The 13,933-nt window shown below is 42.7% G+C and overlaps 1 protein-coding gene across 1 annotated transcript in view; it reads right to left on the bottom strand.

The window, feature by feature from the left end:
• Window positions 1–13,933, bottom strand: part of dpp10 (dipeptidyl peptidase like 10) — an 837,745-nt gene that overhangs the window by 140,033 nt on the left and 683,779 nt on the right. The window contains exon 8 of the mRNA XM_078229163.1: window positions 9,123–9,243. Within this exon, the coding sequence (XP_078085289.1) occupies window positions 9,123–9,243 (121 nt within the window). The remainder of the gene's footprint in view (window positions 1–9,122; window positions 9,244–13,933) is intronic.

Here is a 13,933-nt window from a genome sequence, read left to right as displayed (position 1 = left end):
AAAAACACAAAATGTGTCTGCACCCTACACTGTAAATGACAATAAAGGTTGTCTAGGCTTGATTGTCCATTTTCTTTGGTATGAGGAACTTTCAAATAGTTGGTGTTGTGGGAGGACGGGTGTTGGGGGGAGGGGAGGTGATGGTGGTGGTGACTATGGGGGAATGACAACACCAGGTTAAAGTCCAACAGGTTTCTTTGGTAGCTCGAGCTTTCGGAGCGCTGCTCCTTCATCAGGTGAGTGGATTTGTTTCGCAAACAGGGCATATATAGACACAAACTCAATTACAAGATAATGGTTGGAATGCGAGTCTTAACAGATAATCAAGCCTTTACAGGAGCGGACAATGCAAGTGGAGAGAGGAATAAGTACAGGTTAAACAGGACCTGTCTCAAGCCAGGAGAGTCAGTAAGATTTTGCAAGCCCAGGCAAGTCGTGGGGGTTACATGTAGTGTGACATGAACCCATGATCCCGGTTGAGGCCGTCCTCACGTGTGCCGAACTTGGCTATCAGTTTCTGCTCGGTGATTCTGCATTGTCGTGTGTCTTGAAGCCTGCCTTGGAGAATGCTTACCCGAAGATTACAGGCTGAATGCCCTTGACTGCTGAAGTGTTCCCCGACAGGAAGGGAACACTCCTACCTGGTGATTGTCGAGTGGTGTCCATTCATCCGTTGTTGTAGCGTCTGCATGGTCTCGCCAATGTACCATGCCTCGGGACATGCTTTCTGGTCTGTTTTAGGTTGCATGGTTGTTTGAAGGCAAGTAGTGGGGGTATGGGGATGGGCTTGGCGAGATGTTCATCTTCATCGATGACATGTTGTAGCTTCTCCGCTCCGGGGAAGTACTGGACGACGAAGGGTACTCTGTCCACCGTGTCCTGTGTTTGTCTTCTGAGGAGGTCGGTGCAGTTTTTCGCTATGGCGCGTCGGAACTGTCGATCGATGAGTCAAACAGACCATTGTCCGCAGCAAACTACACAGCCTTCCGGAGAACAGTGATCACAATACCACACAACCCTGCCACAGCAACCTCTGCAAGACGTGCCGGATCATCGATACGGATGCCATTATCTCACGTGAGAACACCATCCACTAGGTACACGGTACCTACTCTTGCAACTCGGCCAACGTTGTCTACCTGATACGCTGCAGAATCACTGAGCAGAAACTGATAGCCAAGTTCCGCACACATGAGGACGGCCTCAACCGGGATCTTGGGTTCATGTCACATTATCTGTAACCCCCATGACTTGCCCGGGCTTGCAAAATCTCACTAACTGTCCTGCTTGAGACAATTCACACCTGTTTAACCTGTACTTAACCCTCTCTCCACTCGCATTGTCTGTACCTGTAAAGACTTGATTACCTGTTAAGACTCGCATTCCAACCATTATCTTACAATTGAGTCTTTGTCTATATATGCCCTGTTTGTGAACTCCCACTCACCTGATGAAGGAGCAGCACTCCGAAAGCTTGTGCTACAAAATAAACCTGTTGGTCTTTAACCCGGTGTTGTGAGACTTCTTACCGTGCCTACCCCAGTCCAACACTGGCATCTCCACATCATGGGGGTATGATGCAGCTTTCATTTATATTGATATACAAGTGGCCCACTGAGATCATGGGGGCTTAATCATACAGCCCCTGAAAATAGGGACAGGAATGGTAAAAGGCAATTTATCTGCACCTATTGATTGCAATACAGGCAGCATGTCAACTCTGTGCTGTCCATTCATTTCAATAATTTGAAAGTCCAGCCAGTGCTAACTGGGCTGTTAATTAGCCAGACAGATCAACAGGGGCCAATTACATGATTGATAGCAGAATGTAAAGCAAGCATTGTTTGAAGATAAGCGTGAATTAAAGATAGCATTGCTTAAAGGGGAGTTGCACTGTGGATGGACCGGATGCAGGAAGTGACTCTGATCTTGGAAGCATTGAGGGATAGCACAGCATGGAGACTGTGGGCCCCAAGGCTTGTGGACACTCTACTGGAGGCCATTGGTGGAATGGGTGGAAAAGAGAAGAGGTGGCCTGTATCTGCAAGTGCCCAGGAGGCCCTCCAGACACATGTGCAGCAGGCAATGAGGGCAGATAAGTGTGGAGATCAATGACAGGGGTCAAACCCTTGGGATTTGCATGCAGTACCACAAAGAGAACAATATTCAAACAAGTGATCGAGGTCAATGAATACATCAAATACTGTGAACGTCATCAATGCATCAGACACTGCTCAATTCACCACACTAATTCAGATATCATAGTCCGAGCAGTTAGATGTATTCTAATGGGTTTGGATATGAAATGTTGAACTTAGACAGGAGCCACCTCAATGGAAGACTGGCTGGCATTCTTTCTTTGATCTTCCTCCTTTGCCTCTAGATCTTAATGAGGGGTATTCTTATATGTCTACCTTAACTGGAGTGAATAAAATCCAAGATAAGCTTCATCTAGGTGAACAGTCACAGATAAAGGATGCAGAATAGTTTTAAATACATTTTGGCAAGGTTCCAGAAGATTCCTGAAGTTCCTTACAAAGACAGAATGTGTTAGAAAATCTCAGCAGATCTGACAGCATCTGTGGAGAGAGAATACAGGCAACGTTTTGAGTCAGGATGACCCTTTGTCAGAGCTGTTTCTGATTCCAGCATCCGCAGTATTTTGTCTTCAGCTGAAATTCCTCAGTTTATCAAGACCAAACGACTGCTACAGTTCACTGAGATTTTCAGAAAGCCTTTGACAAGAATTTGCATCGGGATGCCTAATAAATATAAAAATGGCCATCCTCATTTGATGCACCCTTGCAGCCAAACTTATGATTATTTTCTGTTATCTCTGCAACTTTTCCTTTGATGGTGTGACACAGTCCTTTAAGATCTACCGGTTTTCTGTATTTTATATTTTCAAGGTCAAACACGCTGCAGGGTAAGTTGTTTAAGCAAGCTTTTCATATTCCAGTAGCCTACTCAATTATATAGGAGGGAGTTGACATGGTTTGTCCATTAAGCTGAAGGTCACAAAGTCTGAGCCCTGAACTAATTCAACCATTCTCAAGTGTTTGTTTTTTGCTTGAAGATAAATAAAAGGTAGCCCAGTGAATAATTGCACATGTAAACCTCACAGAGCATTGCAGGCAATAATTCTTCCTTTCCTGGTATGCAGTTGGAAGTCCTTTTGTGGAAGATGATCCGAAGGAGAGCTGTCCTATATGGAACTTTGCGTTTGTTTAAGCAAGGAATGCAGTCAAGAGCTTAGATCTCCTGGCAATACAAAGTTTAACTTCTTTCACCAGTACTTTTCAGGAATCCTTCTGCAAAATATCATAGAATTCCTACAATGCAGAAGAAGGCCTTTCGGCCCATCGAGTGACCATCGACTCTCTCTGACAGAGTACCTTACCCAGACCCTTTCCCTCACTCTATCCCCGTAACCCCACACATTTACCATGGCTAATCCATCTAACCTACATCATTGGGCATTAAGGGGCAATTCAGCATGGCCAATCCCCCTAACCCGTTCATCTTTGTGGCACCCGGGGAAAACCCACGCAGACACAAGGAGAATATGCAAAATCCACACAGATAATTACCCAAGGCCAGAATTGAACCTGGGTCCCTGGTGCTGTGAGGCTGCCGTGCTAACCACTGTGCCACCGTGCCTGGAAGCCAGCAAACACATAGGAGTTGAATTTATATGTATACTTCTTGGATTGTGTGCTATAACTTTGTGGAGGATCCCTGTGGACTTCGAAGAAGCGTGAGGCTTCGTGCCTTTTTTCTGAATACAGCAGGTGATCAGGAGAACTAATTATGGAAATTGAATTCCAGACTTTATTTTCCTAACCTATTAGTTTTTTTTTTGTTCAGCTAAGTATAAGCTAACTATAGCTTCGTGGGTCTGCATGCCTTTTACTCAGTTTGCTGCACTTTGCTAATGCATTCTAAATTACCGGTTCCTGCATTCAAGCTGAGCTTCAACTGTAATCTTCTCTTTGAAGAAATGTAATCATTTTGCAACTTGCCAAGATACAAATTGTTAGGTACCATTAAGACAAAAACAGATTGTATTTGATGAAAGAAGAGATGGACATTGAACATAGCATATAATCAATTCTTCTTTATGGAACATTCTGTGTTAATTTATGTGAATAACATGGCAATTCAAAAGAAGCTGTGCTTTTTCAGGCTAACATCTATTTTCTGCAGCATCACAGAATAGTGGAGCATACGACAAGGCCATTTGGCTTATTGCCTCTCAGTTGGTTCTTTGAGAGAACCATCCAGTTAGCCATACTCCCCTCTTCTTTCCCCATATCTCTTCAATTTGTTCTGCATCGAGTACTTATCCAATTTCCTTTTGAAGACAACTACCTAATCCATATCACCACCCCATTGGGCAGTACATTCCAATTTCTAACTGCTCATGGCTACTAATGATTTTTTTGCGTGTTGTGCCCAATTCTTTGCCAATCACCTTCAGTTTATCCCTTCTGGTTATCGATCCGTCACCCAATGAAACATTTTCTCTTTATTTACACTGAATACACTGTTCATGATTTTAAACAATACCATCAATTCTTCTCCAGTAAATCACTTTTGTACCCCACAGTGACACAGTGGTTAGTTAGCATTTTTGCCTCACAGCGTCAGCGACCTGGGTTCGATTGCTGGCTTGGGTCGCTATCTGTGCAGAGTTTGCATGTTCTCCCCGTGTCTGTGCGGATTTCCTCCAGGTGCTCCAGTTTCCTCCCACAGTCCAAAAGATGTGCTGCTTAGGTGCATTGGCCATGCTAAATTCTCCTTTAGTGTGCCCAACACTATTCACAACTTTCACGTCTTCCTAAATTTTAGTGTGTTGAACTGCATACCATACTCGAGGTGGGGCTGAACCTGTGTTTTATAATGGCTTAGCATACTTGGCTTTTGTCTTCCAAGCCTCTACTTTAAAAAGCCCAGGATCCCATTCCCCACAAGGCTACTCCTTGAACCTTCACTTAAACACATTTAAAACTCATCTCACATTTTAGCCTGAGGGCCAAATAGATGTGTAATTCTTCATGGATTTATTCTGAGAATTACAAAATAGAATTTCTTTGGAGTGGGAGTAATGGAGGAATGGAGCTGTTGTTAAAGTGTACGATGGGGACAAAGCAACATTTCATTGCCAATTTGCCATGTAACAATGAGTTATTGAACATAACATATACAAATAACAATACTTACCTACTGCAGAGATTATACAAGGAGTCACTCGGCAGTGTTTTTTTCACTGGGCGTCTTTCAGATTGGAGATTGACGGGGGGGAGGGGGGTGGCGGCTCATTTGGTGCAGGTCCTCCATTGTGCAGAACTGAACTATAATGATTGGAAGAATTCTCAGCTTTGGTTCCAAAAATGTGTTTGTTAAACTGACCTCGCATAGCATTGCAATATTTATACTGTAATTGACGTTAATGCCGAGGGAGTATAAAATCATCCCAATAGGCTCTGCTGAAATGTGCTTCAATGGGGCATTAAATGAAGGCAGGATTGACCGTGATAGCTCTGTATCAAAGAAGACTCATTCCATTCCAAGCTCTAAGGATTTCCACATACGTGTGAATTTCTGGCGAATCTTAGAAACTTTGAAATAGAAACAATGGCCCCTGCTCTTGCTTGTTAAGAATTCTTGGGGGTGATCTTGGAGCATGATGACTGTGTCTCTACAAAAATACTTGTGACCATTGTTAGACCTTCTGCCATACCTTCCACCCCCACTCCCCCCTCTTAGATTGGTCTGGTCTCACTTTTAATGGCCATTTTTTTAGCTTAGTAAAATGTTGAATTTCCCAGTCTTCCATCCACTCCCAGTCAGCAAATTTCTTATCAGTGTTCGACTAGCACTGGCTTCTCACTGCATTCATTTGAATGAGACCCAAACATGAAAATTGCTTGATCCCTGATGAGTCACATCAAGTAGGCATTGGGATTAGTGTGCTTGCTGCCCACTTGAATGCACACCCTTCATCAGGTTCTCGATTCCCCTGGAAAGAAAAAGTTTGCAGACTTTTAAAGGGGATACATGGATTTTAGGAGGTGTCTGTTGCAGATTTTCTGAATGAAGGTGGGTACAGAGTCGGTGAGTCATGGCTTTCCCAGGATATCACCCTAGCCCCATCAGAGTGGGGCAAAATGCCTTTGAATTTGGTAAGGAGGTGGCAATGGCAGGGAGAATGGGAACTCAGCGGTCATGCATTGAGTGGGGGCATCATCCCTTCTTGGCATCGTAGAAGCAGAAGAGCATGGGGTAAGCCTGCCAAGAATGATTGGATGGCCATCTACAGCTTGGCAATGGAGGCATGCCTGTTAGATCTTGGGACCAGTGGTGATGAGGGGCAGCACCATTTGCAGGAAGGATGGAACCCCCAGCAATAGGAGGGCATGTGAAAGAGAAGAGTGGCAGGAAGGCAATACCCTGGGCAAAGACGGAGCTACCTGGAGATACCAAGACCCATGTGTACAGCTCTCCAGGCAGATGACCACAGACATCTGTGACCTTGTTGCTGAAGACCTTGCACCTCACTGCACTGTTTGCCATGCCCTGCCGGTGGCCGTCCAAGTTATTGTGGCCTTACCTCTTCACTTTTGGTTGCTTGCAAAGATCAGCTGCACAACTTGGTGGAATCTCAAACTGCTACAACACCGCTGCATTTCCCCACTCACTGATGCCCTTTTTTACAATGCTGGACAGTACATTAATTTCATGATGGACACAGCCCTGCAGGAACAGGGGCCTTGCGTTGTGCCAGTATTGCTGGAATCCCCCAGTTGCAGGGCATCATTAATGGCGCCTATGTGGCCACCAAAACACCCAGCCACTGTCCACTCAGATTCATCAAGCAATCAGCTTCCACTTCATCTATGTTCAGCTGGTCTACAACGACAATAAGTGCTTCCGCCATATGTGTGCTTGTTCTGGTATAGCTACTATGACTCCTTTATTTTCTGCAGTCCAGGCTACTGCCAATCTTCACTCCAAACCCTGCTATGTAATGAATGGATTCTAGGTAACAAGGGATATCTTAGATCATAGAATCATAGAAACCCTACAGTACAGAAAGAGGCCATTCGGCCCATCGAGTCTGCACCGACCACAATCCCACCCAGGCCCTACTCCCATATCTCTACATATTTACCCAACTAATCCCTCTAACCTATGCATCTCAGGACACTAAGGGCAATTTTTAGCATGGCCAATCAACCTAACCCGCACGTCTTTGGACTGTGGGAGGAAACCGTAGCACCCGGAGGAAACCCACGCAGACACGAGGAGAATGTGCAAACTCCACACAGACAGTGACCCAAGCCGGGAATCGAACCCAGATCCCTGGAGCTGTGAAGCAGCAGTGCTAACCACTGTGCTACCGTGCCGCCCCATCTCTTGAAGAGTTGGTCACACGTCCTCAATGGGAACCCTAGACAGAGGTGCAGAGGCGGTACAACCAAAGCTACCTGCTTTGGTCAATCATTGAGTAGGCTATTGGACATATCAAGTTGTGATTCAGATGTCTGGACTGTTCAGGTGCATATCCCAACACCCTCCAGCAAGGGTTTCGGTCATAATGCTGATCTGCTGTGTCTTCCATAACATGGCTGAGCAGAGAGGTATGGACCTTGAGGGCGGTGAGACCCTGGAATGAGACAATACATCGGGGAAAGATTAGGAGCAGCAGTTGAGAGAAGAGGAGGAGGTTGAAGGGGAGGAGAATGAAACCAAACAGAGAGATGTCCGTGCTGCACAATGATTTGGTTTCCTCCTCGCATCGTCCAGAAAGAAGAGCCGTACTGAATTCAAAGTGTTAGGTCTGTTTCTCTCTCCACAGATGCTGCCAGACTGACTGAATTTTTCAGAATTGTCTGTTTTCATTTCAGATTTCCAACATCCACAGTGTTTTGCGAATATTTTAGAATTAATATTATGTTGGGTCCACAAACATATGTTATTTAAAGGCACTTTTCTCAAATAGATAAGGTCATCAAAATCTTCACAACACTGCAAAAGAAAATCACTGAAAAATTACTAGTTTATTTTACAGTCATAAGACTGTATTTTTGTTGCAGGGTTAGGAACATAACACCTGGATAAATTTAGATATTGTGGATATTTTTAAATGCAAATAGCTTTATTAGCCAGGTGGTGAGTCTGGCTGACAATTAGCGATGCTGAACATCTCCAGGAGGTGGGAATTCCCTATTTAACATCAGTGGTAAAGGCCAGTGGCAGCCATTTTGGGGGCTGTGGCTGCCTTGCCGATTAGAGCAGACAGTTCCGTGGAAAACCAGGAGGTCTAAAGTGCCCGTGAATGGCAAGGTTTGGTACAGTGTTTATGCCAGTGCCAGTTGACTCCTCAGATTTCATCTCAAAACAACTGCAGAGAAAATTACCTGGGCCCCACGACGAACCAACAACTGTTCACTGAAGTAGACTATTCCGTTCGGGCTCCCCCCACCACCATACCACAAAAATTTCAAACTCAAACAGATAAGCTCAAGGGACCGTTAATTGGTTGCAACTCTGCTTTTCGCTCCTCCTGCCCCTCCCACATTGCTAGCCCTTTAAAAATGCAAAACAGTCCGGGTGGTGTGAGGATCCCAAGATGACTTCCAGGACAGTAACTTTTAATTCTCATCTGCTCTGGATTCGGACCTTGTGGCCCTTTGAAATTCTAACCCATAGGCTCAGAGTCATTATGGCACCAAAGCAGATGATTTGGCCCATCATGTCTATGCTAGCTCTCTGTAAAGCAATCCAAACAATCCCATTCCCATGCATGTTTATTGAGTCACATAAGTTTATTGTGTGATTTATCTTGAAAATATTTCTGACAAGAAGAAAACATTCTTTTCTTACTTCTTGTATTTTCTACTTATGGACATGTAGTCAGGTTAATATTATTTCAAATATAAGCAATACCTTTGGTATTTAATTTGATGGTGGTATTTTCAGAACATCAGCTACTGATATCCATGTAGAAATTAAAAGTGCACTTTCCACTACATGGAATGGGAAATATATGATCATAACTTCATTTCCTTTGAGTTTAACTTCAGACATTTTCTTGCGATAAAGTTAATGTCTCCTACCTTCATATAACCAGTCTGCAATTCCATTGTAGATTATCCCCTCTTTCCCTGATGAGGTAAGGCGCAGAGCACTACTCTTTACTTCAGTCTGGTAATAGATGTTATTTTCGAAAATATAGACCTTGGATTTAAAACAAAAGAACACATGCTTATTGAATGCTTTGAAATTTCAAAATTTACGGCATAACGATTGATCTCATAGAGACAGTGTTGTGACACTACCCACTAAGCTTGACGAGTATTTGTAGTGTCCATTTTCTAAACATAGTTAAGATTTGTTTCTCTTTATAAAAGTTTAAAAGTTTATTTATGAGTGTCACAAGTAGGCTTACATTAGCACGGCAATGAAGTTACTGTGAAAATCCCCTGGTTGCCACACTTCGGCCCTATTCGGGTACACTGAGGGAGAATTTAGCATGGCCAATGCACCTATCCAGCACATCTTTCGGACTGTGGGAGGAAACCGGAGGAAACCCACTCAGACACAGGGAGACTCTGCACAGACAGTGACCCAAGCCGGGAATTAAACCTGGCCCTTGGCGTTGTGAGGCAGCAGTGCTAATTACTGTGCCACAAAATGCTTCTAGGATCCAATTAATCCAAAAGTAATGACAACGTATTGTCTGATCTTGGGTTCCCTGGAGGCATGGCTCTCACCATTTATAATAATTAAAACAAGTATATATTTGATTAGCTTCCTGCACAAGGCTGTTATATTAATGCAATTACTAATTTGGCAGAAAGTAACAGAAAATTTAATTTGTGATTACAGGAAACTTGAGATCCTGTTTCTCTGGACACAATAACTTTCTATACCATTCAATGTATCATTAATTATTATTCATCATTACTTTATAATATTTTATGATTGTTCTATTACATTTAAAGAATGTTCCTTGCGACAAGTGGAGTAATTGTAACTTTTACAACTGAATCATCCAATAGATTGATTATTTTGCGTTCTGTCCCGCCATGCATTCGAATGATTACAAAATCCTGTAAGACAGTGTGAAACATGCCCCCTTGATTTTTTTAGGCAGTGTCCTAAGATCTGGAGAGAAAACCAGCCATTTTTCTCGCTGGAAACACCACTCTGCGATTGTTTGGTAAGATTTCACCCAACACTTCAATGTTAAAGCATAGCGCTGATCCAAGAATGACAATTCACCTCTACTCACCACCAGTGGATTTGACATATTTAGCTCTGTTCCAGATAATTATAACAATTGAGTCAACAGTGTATAATGATAGTTGGAGTACTTAGGTCATATATAATGCATTATGAATTAATAGTATATAAAAGTGAATTTGCCTGGAATGAAAAATGCATAATTGTAAAAGTAATAATTGCAGATATTCCAAGTTATTCAATTTTAGTGTTTCCTTCAATAAAGATTAATGACACGCAAGGCCCAGAATGAAGAAATAATGTGCTTAGGACTGGCTTACAATTTAATGGGTGAATTATTTTATTAGACATGGAATAAAATTAAATTTTGTACATTTCATAATGTAATCTGCTCATTTAGTTTTTTTTCACATAACTAACAATGTTCGAAGCCAAGAAGTGTAATTAATATCTCTTTATATATTTAATATATAAATTAGCCTAAAATTTATAATATTTGCTCAGTGATAAATGTAGTGTAATTAATAACTATTTTATATATAATACATATGCTTTTATCTCTCTATCTATATCTCTATCAATACTGTGACAAATAGGTGGATAAATACATTTATAGTCACGTCTAGACTTATCTAAATGATAGCCAATTTATTAAAATAGAATTAAATGTTCAATTTTTAAAAAATTCATTTTTGGGGTGTGGGCATTGCTAACTAGGCCAGCACTTATTGCCCATCCCTAGTTGCCCTTGAGAAGGTGGTGATGAGCTGCCTTCTTGAATTGAGCAGTACCTTAAGCGTAGGTACACAGTGCTGTTAGGGGGGAGTTCCAGGAGTTTGACACAGCGACAGTGAAGGAACGGTGATATATTTCCAAGTCAGCCTGGTGAGTGACTTGGAGAGGAACTTCCAGATGGTGGTGTTCCCAGACATGTACTGCTCTTGTCCTTTGAGATGGTAGCAGTTGTGGGTTTGGAAGGTGCTGCCTAAAGGAGCCCTGGTGAGTTCCTGCAGTGCATCTTGTAGATGGTACACATGGCTGCCACTGTTTGTTGGTGGTGGAGGGAGCAAATGTTTGTGGAAGAGGTATTAATCAAGCGGGCTGCTTTGCCCTGGATGGTGTCGAGCTTCTTGAGTGATGTTGGAGCTGTACTCATCCAGGCAAATGGAACATATTCCATCACACTTATGCCTTGTAGATTGTGGACAGACTTTGGGAGTCAGGAGATGAAGTACTCGCCACAGGATTCTACACATTTAAGTTCTGAGAAAGCAGAAACTTTTTCAATAGATATTGAATGCAGGCTTACCTGAATAGGATTCTTAACAATATTTACTAAATTAAGTTCTGATAACTCTCAAATATGATTTGAGAAACATTGCAGTAAAAAGCTCAAAATCTCATATTATCCATTATAATTAAATTATATAAATTTTGGTGGCCTCACCAAATCCGACACATATAGGGTGGGGTTTTCCGGCCACGCTCACTCCAAAACCGGAAAATCCTGCCCGAGGTCAATGTACCTTTGCATGGTCCCCACCCCCCCTGCCCGCTATGATTCTGTGGCGCGCGGGACGGGAAAATTCCGGTCATAATTTAAAAAGAAGAATGTCAAAAGTGTATAAAAAGTAGTTATGGATAACATAGTTCAGCAAATGTTCATCTTCATGTGCAACTTTGGAATATACAGGAAATCAAACTCTTTATTGATGCACTGGCCTAGAAAGTTCTGGATCACAATTATCCAGGAATTGCCCGAATCCTTTTGCCGATTTCTGCATCAAACTTATCAAAAGAAATTTCAGCCCAAATTGCCCGTTACATTCACTTGCCAATGCTGGAATGTTAAAAAAAACTGGCATAAACAGAGGTCATAGCGTGTGGACTGTCATAATGAATGGCGATTCACTCCCAAAGCTTCTTTCTCTGCTGCTCCCTTTCCTCTCCATCATCATGCACAACTGTGATGGTCATTCCAGCTGCATATTCCCTCTAAGCAAAGGTCCAAAAAGTTTTAGTTGCAATTAAATTGAAGGCACTTTGGTTAAGTACAGAACAGGTCTCAGTGAGAAAAACGCTAAAAACAAATGCAAAAGAAATCGCTAGCAAAATCTCACTTACATTGATATCAGCTGCTGAAAACAACAACAAACACAGTCATTAACAAGGGTAATAGTGAGTGAGCTTTTGCCATGGTGCACCTAGATTTTTGGGTATAAATTGTGTAAATTGAGTACTGACATTCGTATAAAGGGATCACAAAACCTAAACCAGTCTCTTGTTTGTGCAAATCCAGGAAGCTTGCATGCTTTTTGCATGGAAGTGACTGTCCAAACTCCACACTGTCTGTGTGGAGTTTGCACGTTCTCCCCGTGTCTGCGTGGGTTTCCACCCGGTGCTCCGGTTTCTTCCCACACTCCAAAGATGTGTGGGCTAGGTGGATTGACCAGGCTAAATTGCTCCTTAGTGTTAGGGGGACTAGCTAGGGTAAATGCATGGGGATAGGGCCTAGGTGGGATTGTGGTCAGTGCAGACTTGATGGGCCGAATGGCCTCCTTCTGCACTGTAGGGATTCTATGACTAAATTAAGCTTTCAGTGTGGCAGAGCAACAGTTGAGGAAGTCTGCATGGATAAATGTTTGAGCTTAAAACTGTAAACTTCCTTGTGGAAAATTTATCTTGAAAGCATTGTAACAATTGCCTCTCCTTAGTTTGCCCCTCCTATGATCTTGAGGTACTCTCCGAATCTTACGATGCTGTGTCAAATTGGCTTCCTACAGGTTTCTTACAATACAACAGTGACTACATTTCAAAGTAAAATGCTCTGAGATGTCTGTTGGCCAGGATATAAATGCAAATGTTTCTTTATAATTTCTAATCACAGTCCACACACCATCACAGCATTACTATCATATACAAAAAGCTCAGGAAAGTCAATAACATAATCTTTTGGCTTGAACCTATGATTGACAGAAGGTATATTGTTTCCTGGACAGATATATATTGCTGTCTACCTGTGGGTAATAGGCATCTCCTTGGTGTTTAAGTAAACAGTTGTTTCTGGTTTTTCTTATTCATTCAAAGGATGTGGTCAGCACATCGTTGATGTGGCAATGAATGTTGGCTCGTTGGATTTCTCCTGCTTTTTGTGTACCGGATATACCTGGACTGTTTTCCACATTGCCCTGATAGATGCCAGTGTTGCAACTGTACTGGACTAAATTAGCTAGCAGTGTGGCAAGTTCTGGAGCACAGGTCTTCAATACTATTGCCAGAATGTGGTCCCATAGCTTTTGCAATATCCAGTGCCTTCAGCCATTTCTTGATATCATGTGGAGTGAATTGAATTGGCTGAGGACTGACATCTATGGTGCTGGGACTTCTGGAAGAGGCCGAGATGGATCATCCACTCAGCTCTTCTGGCTGAAGATCGTTGCAGATGTGCTGGGCTCCTCCATCCTTGAGGATGGGGATATTAACGGAGCCTCCTCTTCCAGTGAGTTATTTAATTGACCACCATCATTTACAGCTGAACGAGGCAGGATTGCAGAGCTTAGATCTGATCTGTTGGTTGTGGGATTATTTAGCTCTGTCTCTCACTCACTGCTTATGCTGTTTGGCGTGCAAGTAGTCCTGTGTTTGCAGCTTCACCAGGTTAACAACTGGTGTTGCTCCTGGC

The sequence above is a fragment of the Mustelus asterias genome, chromosome 14 (assembly GCF_964213995.1).
Source record: "Mustelus asterias chromosome 14, sMusAst1.hap1.1, whole genome shotgun sequence".
In the NCBI taxonomy this organism is placed as follows: Eukaryota; Metazoa; Chordata; class Chondrichthyes; order Carcharhiniformes; family Triakidae; genus Mustelus; species Mustelus asterias.
This window is presented reverse-complemented; position numbering and strand designations above follow the sequence as displayed.